The sequence below is a fragment of the Montipora foliosa genome, chromosome 6 (genome assembly GCF_036669935.1).
Source record: "Montipora foliosa isolate CH-2021 chromosome 6, ASM3666993v2, whole genome shotgun sequence".
NCBI lineage: Eukaryota > Metazoa > Cnidaria > Anthozoa > Scleractinia > Acroporidae > Montipora > Montipora foliosa.
The window spans coordinates 47,712,663-47,722,662 of record NC_090874.1 but is presented as its reverse complement, the minus strand read 5'-3'; the positions used below and the strand labels follow the sequence as shown (position 1 = coordinate 47,722,662).

The following is a 10,000-nucleotide window of genomic DNA, read 5'->3' as shown; positions in this document are numbered from 1 at the left end:
ACACCCATTTCAAATAGCGCTGATAAACAGTATTTAAGGACGTTCGCGCGAAAATTTTTCAACATTAATTTTTTTCTGAAACTTTTACCAATGTAAGATGATGAGTTAGTTATGTCAGAAATGTCAAAAAAATGGGGGTTCACCGACTTCGTTTTGGAGACAACATGCCCGGAAAAACACCCAAAATGTGACAAAATCGGGCTTCGTTAGCGAATAAGGCCAGTGTCTATAAACGCAAATATATTGCAATTAAATCTTTGAAGTGAAATCTTCTCTGCCAAAAATTGTTTAAGTGGACTTATTAAGTGAATTTAGTCAACTGGTGAGGTTCCTTAAAGATCAAGTTCGCATTTAGCGACCACAGTTTCACTCGCCTTGCAGCCGCAAGATGGCAAGATTTGATGTCCCGTGAGCAGAAATCTTGAAATTTTTTTAACTTCCCACATTGATTTTTTGTTCATTTTTGGATAACGTTGAGATAATTGTAAATAAAATCCGTTTCTGGAAAGAAAACTAGGGGTCACCGAACGTCCAAGACCGTTAAATCCAGGCAAAGCTATAGCAATGGCCTTTTGCCCTATCATTTCTCATTTTATTACTTAGCGCGCGCGCTCGTGTATGACGTGGCGTGTGCATTTGCGTGCGCAGTAAGGATGTGCAGAAACAATCGGCGCGAACGTCCTTAAGTCTAAGAACCCATTTTAAAACGGTTAGCTTTCAATTGGTTAATTGGTTAGCTTTCCATGGGTTCTTAGACTTAAACTCAGCCTCCCTCTACGCCCGTGGGAAAGTGCCACCCCTAAAAGCTTCAAGGTCATGACCTTCTGATATGAGACAATTGCTTAAATTGTCCAGATAAGTGCAAGGATCACTTCTATCTTTCGTCTACAACCCGCACTTCAAGTAGACATTTCTTTCAGAGGTTTTTTTTTCAGTCGATTCGTTGTTGTGATTTCCGTCGATATTGTTTTCGTCGGCAATAACATTTAGTCCAGGTGAGGTCGCCTTCTTCTGCAGACTACAGAGTGGATAACTAAACTTCAAGGCATTCATATCTTTTTTTAAAAATATGTAGAAAAGCTATTTGTTTTTGGAATGATCAAAAAAATGAAAGTCCGGTTTGAATTATCAGGGCGTAGTCTCAGTTTTGATAAGACTGTGCAATTGGATTTCGTAACATGAATTTGTTGTGCTTCGACTCAGAGTATTACGCGATTTTCAAAAAAAGGTCCACGTAGTATTATACGTCAGTAAGAGTGTGGGAATAACGTAAACTAAGAGCGATCATTTCTGTATTGTTTTGCAGTTGCTTCAACTGAAGCTGTCAGTAAAGGTCAGGGAAAGGGAAAGAAAACCAGTTCGATTAAAGGAGATAAAAAACAACAGCAACCGGAGCAAGAGGTAAAGATTATGTTGCTGTTGAAATCAGGTTTCCGGTTTAACTTCTACAAGATAGATGTCTCTTCCTATAGCAAACATTTTTTTTTATAATTGGAAGCCATGTTTCACGTGTTTCACGGTTTCCTTTCTCTCTCTGAAGACTGGAAATCAGAGACGATCCCGATCGTCTGTGGATAATTGGTCAGTCATAGGTCCACAAGAATTCATAACATCGACAATTTAATTTGATGGCTGCGTTCAAAATTGTGCTGAACTGGCAGAAAAACTCAGGAAGCTCTTGCCCTTACGCCTACTATGTGTCACAGGGTACCCATTAAATGTCTTCACAACACTGGTTGCTGACGTATCGGATAAAATCACGAATGGGCCAAGCAAGATCACCTTTTGTTGTTTCTTGTTCTTAAAAAGCTTCCACCTTATTTACATGTGGTGACCATGTGTGGCCCTGAATTTTGTAGTTGCACTTCTGTTTTCCTGACGTATCCGAGGTCTCTGCGATGATCGGTGATCATGAAAACTGAAATGTGTTCTTTTGGGGACATTGGCCACAGTTTTAGCCACCGTATTGCTTCTGTCCAGTCCCCCGCCCCGGGAAAACGTCTCGCACTCTCCGGCGAAATCTCTAGATATTATATTTATGTTCCTTATATGACTTCTTTGTAATAATTTTTTCCTCTACAGCAACCAGAAGCTGTAGAATTTCCAAATCCGTTACTTGAAATTCCCCTCAAAGAAGAAAATGGCGAAATTATTATTCCTGGAAACAGAGCCCTTATCAACGTAAATTTGTCTAGTAAGTATCAGTTTTTTCCTTTGTTTGCTTGTTTTCATTTAACTTTATTTTTCCTCGAACATAGATCAATAAATAACTTTAGTCAAGAGAAAATGAGGGGACAGAGAAGGAGGCTCAGGGCATTGGCCGGGATATGTCATGTCCACGAAAGTTATTTTTAGACGAGCGGAAGTCTTTGTTCTGGCGGAAGTCTGTCTTCCGAGACGTCTGCATGCAGTCTTGCCTCGATTTCAGGTTCTTAGTGAAGAGAGAAAATGGCGGCGCACGTGGAAGGCTGATGAATATTTATATTAATTCAAACATCAGACGGAGGTTGACCTGCATGCGGTCGTCTCGGAAGACAGACTTCCGCTAGAACAAAGACTTCCGCTTGTCTAAAAATAACTTTCGTGGACATGACATATCCCAAGGGCCGGACCGGGAGCCTCCCTCTCTGTCCCCTCATTTTCTCTCGCTTTAGTTCATTACATGTTATCACGGACCCCTAAAGTACAGTAGGCTCGGCAAGCAAAATACAGCCATCTATTATTAACCGTAATAAGCTAACAATTAATCTTTATGCAAGGCTATAATTGAACGTACCTAGTCCGTCGTCAAACTATGTCCATCAACGTTACAAAGTTTATGAAGCTTTCAGTTGTTCCCAGGGCTCTGACAGGTGAAGTGCATGGCCCCATACTGAAGACCATAGCAATGTGGATGTTTTCCTGGTTCTAATGCATCTGAAAATTTAGTGGCCCTTTACATCACTAATAGGCAGTTAAAGATCTACGACAGCTACGTCGATGAAAACGTCGTTAAGTGTCGTATTATAGCTTACGCGATTATTTCATCTCGTTCACGTCCTATATTGTGGGCGAGGTATCCTAAAAATAAATGGGTACGAGCTTTGGCCAGTCTGAAGTAAGGAAACAGGAGTACCTTCAAAAACATCTCAGGGAAATCGCTATTTAAACTGCCCGATGTAGTAGTATATCGATCGTTAAAACTGAAAACATATTACTCCTTTGTTACCTTTGCTTATCCTTGCACGTCAAGCCAAAAGCTACAGTTGGAAAGTGAAGCACCGCGAATATTCTTTCTGTCTTATACAATGTCAGTTCTGCGTAAACAAGTGTAGTTCTAAAAACATCCAGTAAATTACAGTGTTTCTTTAATCGGTTACAGGGAATAAAGTAGGTGTCACAGGTGTGGAAGCTTTTCTCATCTCGATACAAAGGCAAGCAGAGGTGACGTCCTCCGCTGGTAAACCAACAGGACTCATGAGATTTTCATTAAGTGTAAGTCAAATATTAAGTTTATTTTTGGTTTATTTTTCAAAGCCAACCTATGTGCGAAGTATTCAGTCTTGTGAAAATTAACTTCTATTTGTATTAAAGGTGGAAGTGATCGTGGTCACACAAATTTGGAGCCCAACTCGCTTTGAATTGATTGTTTTATCTATTTCCGAAGTCGTTTCAATGACAGTATTAACCAATCAACCAATGTCATCTAAATTTGTAACGTCTTTAAAGGCAAAACTTAAGAGCGATTGATGTTTAACCCAGCGTAAAGGTTCTGTCAAGAGGCTCAGCTCCGTCTTAACTGTGCTAGAGGCAGGCCACTGCTTTTGCAGCTCGATTCATCCTTATGTCTTTTTTATAACATGCACATCTCTGCGTTGCCACGAAAACAAACAAATCCTGCTGTATATCGCTTAGATTAATGCGAAAAATAGCGAGCGTAAAACGGTGTGGAAGTTGGAGTTATTTTACTAGCTACAGAAAATACAAGTTAAAACTGAAGGTCCGAAATGGTTTACAAAATATCTTTTTGCTGAGAAAACAAACTGAAATCATACTCTTATTTGCAGAGGAATCTGTTTTCCCCTGAAAATCCATCTTACCAGCGGTTAATGGAACTCATGCAAACCCGGGATCCATTTTACAAACCACCACAGCCAAGCCCAGTGGATGAAACAACCGCTGGCTCAACGAAGGTTAGTCCAGTATACAAGAGTGACGCGTTCTGGCCTGGGTTTTTCGTAACATGGTTAGCGCTAACCTGGGGCTTCGAGCAACCGGCCCCAGCTTGCTAACGCAAAGGGTAGACAGAAAAGGGACCCTTTTTGGGTTCTCGTTTCTGTTTGGGGAAATGTAGGAGTGCTTTTACGTGATCGCAAACGATCGCCGCGGCAGGAGCTGGCACATAAAAAGGAAAGGAAACGAAAGGAAAGGAACTTTAAGTGTCTAGTCGTTCTAGCGCTGGAGCACCAATTGGAACACCAAAACGGCCACCATGAAGTTTTAAGAAAACTAAGAATTCTCAAGTACTCAGCGTTGGAGAAGAGCCCAGTCGGGTCTTCCAGGACAAGTAGATTCCAAGCGACGTTTTCTTACCCACTGGGCAATCACCCACTCATTCATTTAACCCTTTCACCCCTAAGATGTGAATTTTCCTCACTGATTGCTATACATTACTTTTTATGGCAATTGTGCGAATTTGATGATATATCTAGACAAAAAATCTGCGTAGCAATGTATTAAGCTTGCGAGGAGAAAATGCATGTCAATCACTCTTGGAAGTCAAAGGGTTAAGAAACTTAAAAATGTAAAAACGCAAAATATGCACAATGGTTTTCTATTTTCTATTTTTAGCGACCTTCAGATTGGAGTACGAGGACGACTACGAGTTCTCAGTTGTGAGCACGCGCATTTCGAAAGATTTCGTTCTTTAAACCTAATACGCGTGCTCAGTACAGAAAACTCGTACTCGTAGTCGTTCTCATACTCCAATCTGAAGGTCGCTATTAATAAACTGGCAAGTAGGTCATCAAGTTCGCTTGGCCAATGGGAAAATTGGGATTTTACATTGTTGCTGGGCCGGAATTACCGATACACTTTCAAGCTATTAACGGTCCATAGACTGATCAAGTACCCCTAACGCCAGCCAAGTAACGCCTCTCCCTTTCTCTTCCCTGATTACGTCGGATTTGGAATAAGCCCTTTTGGCAACCCTACCTTCTCCCCTCTTATGTCCTTTAAGGATTACACCTAATAAAATAAACGCATTATTGTAATATAAATCAAAATTGGCGCTTATCGCATCGCAGGAAGAGGCTTGATTGTCACTGCGGGAAAACTGAATGTTCATGGAAACAGTGCGGTGGGACGTGAATGACTTGAAGAACTGTTCAGCGCTGAAAAAAAGGAGTCTTAACGCTCGGAGCACCATTTGGATCTCAAATCAATTTTTGCCTTGTCTTAGCGAACTTTAGGATATTTGTGTCGTTGTACTGTACAGAATCTGTATTTTATTGTAAATAAAACATTCTTTTTGAGGCCTGCCTTTGTAAAATATTTGAGGCATTTCGCTTTAGTTCTCATTGACCCAGCAATCACCTCATTTTATTCCTTTTTGAATCAGTTAAAAAAATGAGCCATTTTCCGAGTACATGTCTGCCTCCTCTTCAAAGCGAGTCTAAGTGCGAAGTTTTTCATTATATGTAAAGTAGAACTAATTACCATCACAAAAACTTTGCACTTGGACTCGCTTTCAAGAGGAGGCAGGCATGAGCTCGGAAATGGCATATTCACTTCAATTTTCTCTAGAATTAAGGTCCGCGTCACATCTTTTTTTTTCGGATGAAAATTTATTTTCACTCTTATGAAAAGAAAAAGTTGGTACAATCACAGAATGTCATACCTGGACTATATTGTAATATTCTTACGCCGGCTTTTAAATTACCTATTGCAATTTGTGATTACGTTTAATGTTTTTTTTTACTTTTTGCACCTACCAAATTTATTTTAATAATCCGGAATAGTCCCAAAAGAACGCGCCCTACGTCTGAAGCCATTCATGATAATTTCCAATCAGGGCCCGGTTGTTCAAAAGCCGATAAACGCTAATCCCAGATTAAAAATTAACCAGGTAGTTTATTTGTCTACTCCCAAATGCTGATATTTCGCAAAACTTTACATTAGAGAAAGTCAATCTTGAAAAGCAAAAATAAGCAAAAGGAACTTTCACCAAAAGTTGAAAACATGAAACAAAAGTTTACGCTAATCCTAGATTAAGTTAAAGGGGGTATGTCACGCAAAATAATGTAATTGTATGACACCCTTAATGCCCTAAAAGTAGGATGAAACATTGCAATAACCACCTAAAACTGTTGAACAACATAAAAGAAGTACAGCAAAAGGAAAGAGAAGCATGGATGGACGCAAATGGACAAGATTGAAACGGATTGCATTTGGGTAATCTTGAAAAAGGTCGGCCCTACGTTTTTCATGTTTATGGCAAATCGCCCGGATAAAGGTGGTTTTTTCTCAGAATCATCTTGTTTGTGATGTAACGATAACTTCATCAGTAAAGGAATTCCACATTACCATTTCCAAGTTTTAAACTCGGGATCGTCTCGGCTAAAGATTTCCCCTAAACACATTAAATAACGTGACATACCTTAACCAGCTTTCGAACAATTCACAGGGCCCAGACCTCATTGACCCTTTGGCTTTGCCACTTATGAGATATGGTAATGGCACTACTGAATACAAACCATCATGTAAGTGTCTTGGAATAACTATCGATAACAAGCTATCCTAGCAAGAGCATGTTAAGAATTTCTACGATTCTTTCAGCAAGAAGGTGGCAGTTCTAAAACGGATACAGTTCTTACGGAAGTCACCTTACAAACTAACTACTATAAAACAATGATTATACCATATCAAAAGTGTTCTTTGCCCTGTTTATTTGACAAAGTTTGGCCATGCACGATGAGAAACTTTGATGAATTTGTTGCTCATAGGTTAAGTTGTTATCTAAAATTATTCCGAGATTCTTGGCGCTGGAAACAGGTGTGATCTCTTTCCCCAAGAAAGAGATCACAATTTCATTAGGAAACCTGCGCAGTAGTTGTTGTGTACCGACCATTAGGAACTTGGTCTTTTCAACGACGATAGGAAAACTGTAACAGGTACTAATGGCTTAAATAGAAAGTCAACACTCAACCTTGAGCGAAACAGCTGTAGGCGATCGACAGTTGAAATTCTTTCGCATACCTCCGATTTGGGGAAACCGGCAAACGAAGAGAACACAAAAAGTGACAATAACCATGACATGTGGATGACGTAGAATGAACATGTGGCCACAAAATATTCTGTTTTATTTTCTGTTTACAGAAACTAGCCGATGATAATTAACAATTGTTCAAATCAAGGTGAATAGTGGCAGAATCATAGCGAGGTAAATATTCGAGCGGCAAGGTAAATATTCTGTCACTATTCACCAAGATTGAAAAGAATAATTGTTTTAGTATATACTCACGAAGTGATCTCAACAACATTTGCAGAAGAAAACCATCCAAAGTCGATTTAATTGACATCTCAATTCATGTGTGGAAAACTACCCTGCGAGCAGAGTCTCTTTCGATCTTCCTAGATAAGTCGGGAAGAGGAAAGTAGACTCTGCTCGCCGCTTCCACATTTTGTATTGAGCATGCGTTAAAAATTGAAAATTTATGTATCCGGTGTCAGTCACGCGTGACCAGTAGCCACAAAACGAAGAAGAAGAAGTCGGAATATTTTCGAACAACTCCGGCAAACACACGACAATCAAGGAATCATTTCATTGGAAACTCAAGATAGTCCATATATCTTAAAAATGCCATTTTATTTTTTTACTGAAAAATTTATAGGTTTCTGTCAGGCTAGTTTCTGTAACCGACACATATAGAAAAAACTCATGGGAATTCTAACAGTTAAAATTGCCACGCTGTTGTAAATTTCAAAATATTGATGACTGATCATGCGCAAAAAAAAAAAAAAGACAGGTTTGACAAGTCGAAACTGGACTGACTCATCCAATTCTTTGGATGAGGGGCAAATCAAATAATGTGGAGGCGGCGAGCAGAGTCTACTTTCCTCTTCCCGACTTATCTAGGAAGATCGAAAGAGACTCTGCTCGCAGGGTAGTGGAAAACGTGCAAGCGGCACAAAGCATGCGCGAAAGTGTTTACAGAAGCTTCAAACATGGCAAATCTAAATAACCTTCGTTAAAATCCTCGTCACAGACAGCTAAATGGCCATTTAACACCGTTTAAATCAGGACGCTAAATCGAAAGTCTGCTTGTTAAAACACTTTCACCATTCGATCAAAGTTTTTGAGGTTCATTTGAAATGGAAATTGAAAATGCAGTTGGTAAAGGATCCACATGAAATGGCAGCTGCGCTGTAATTGAGGTGAGCGTTTGTTGTAAAATGACCCGTCTTGTTTCCTTGCAGCCGTTTAAAACGTTCTTAGACATTTTTTTTAATTCCTCGATTTCAGGAACAAATTTGTTTTGGTGGGCGACCAGCCCTACAAGAGAGAATTACTCCGAGTGAAACAAACACTAGTTGGCAAAAGTATGAACTCTTCTCTTACCCTTGAAAACTTTCAGGCCAAATTTTGTGGCTTCCTTTGTCTTCTGTAGCACAGCATCATTTTGTATTCTCAATATTTCCGATTCATAAATGCTGGCGAGTTTACGCCGGCTATTTTGTTTGTTTGGATCAAGCATTATTCACTCTGCAGTGAGTGAATAATGCTCAATTACTCCGAGATAGATACACCAAGATCACTAAGTGAGTATATACATGTACTAACAAACGTTACAATTTGTGGATACGAGGAAAAACGAACGGTCCCCATTTCATAACGTGGTCTGCCCTATCGGGGGCATCTCACGTAATTATAATTTCAGGAAGTCAATTCGGCCAAGATCTGAGATTGGCAGATCAGCTTTTTAAAGCAAGGAGCAGCTTAATGCTAGAACCTTCTCCCTGATTTATTCAAAGATTCTCTTTGTCTAGATTATTTTAAGAGGGTACTCAGAGAAAGCTAACGCTTCCTAAATATAAATTTCGCCAAATCCTCTTGTAGTGTTTCTTTTAAGTCACTGGAAACAAATTCAGCGACTGGGAACTGACAACCAAATCAAGTGAAACATAAGAATAACTACTTAGAACATTGAAGGAATTAAGGTTTTAATAAAACAGCAAATAAAAAAGGAGGCAGGGATGGTCAAAATTGAAGAATATTAAAATGCATTGCAATCAGGGTTCTGTTCGGCCTAACAGTTTTTCAAAGTTTGTCTGTTTTGTTGGTAACTTCAATTATGTATGCTCTACAGACATTTTTTCGCCAGGAAACTTTGCTTTGGTAAAGAACTTTACTCACCCACTTTACATTGCGCGCCCACATTACTTCAGTCGCCATTTTCAGAGCCCCCGAAACTCTGAATTCTATGACTGTGTGAAGTAATCTGTTTCCATCGGACATCAAATGGTTCTATATTTTGTTTTCCATGTTTATTAGAATTTGACTTTCTAATATTATTTATGTATAACTTGCTCTTCGCAACATGTAATCGAGTGGAAACGTAATCTGCTCTTGGAAGACCGAAATTGGGAATTCCTCGATTAACGGCTGGAACGATCAGAATTAACGTATTATCATTTCTGGAAAATGAAGAAATAGCCTCTTGGTCTACATTGTAAGGAACCACGAACAGCAAATCTACCGTTGAATCGATAATTCTGTTTAAATATTTCTGTGCGTGTCTTCCACTCAGGCTGCCGGCACTGAACAAAGAGTCAAGGCAAGTCTTCGGCAAACATTTGAATACTGATCTCCATCACAATCAGTAAAAAGCCTTTATCCATTGGTGATCATTTCATTTTCTCGCTGATAATGAAACTGCGTTTTGTGGAAGCAAACTTGTGTGTGACATTTTTACTGGTTTGCCTATGGGCAAACCCAGTCGAGGTCTACGTTTAGTTTGTT

The 10,000-nt window shown here is 39.5% G+C and overlaps 1 protein-coding gene across 2 annotated transcripts in view; it reads left to right on the top strand.

The window, feature by feature from the left end:
• The window catches only part of LOC138007526 (leucine-rich repeat-containing protein 71-like), a 21,186-nt gene extending 15,669 nt beyond the window's left edge, over nucleotides 1-5,517 (top strand). For both annotated transcript variants that reach the window (XM_068854498.1, XM_068854497.1), the window contains exons 13-17: nucleotides 1,307-1,401; nucleotides 2,083-2,194; nucleotides 3,362-3,474; nucleotides 4,047-4,172; nucleotides 5,286-5,517. In XM_068854498.1, the coding sequence (XP_068710599.1) occupies nucleotides 1,307-1,401; nucleotides 2,083-2,194; nucleotides 3,362-3,474; nucleotides 4,047-4,172; nucleotides 5,286-5,297 (458 nt within the window). In that variant the 3' untranslated portion in view covers nucleotides 5,298-5,517. The remainder of the gene's footprint in view (nucleotides 1-1,306; nucleotides 1,402-2,082; nucleotides 2,195-3,361; nucleotides 3,475-4,046; nucleotides 4,173-5,285) is intronic.
• The last annotated feature ends 4,483 nt before the right edge of the window (nucleotides 5,518-10,000 follow it).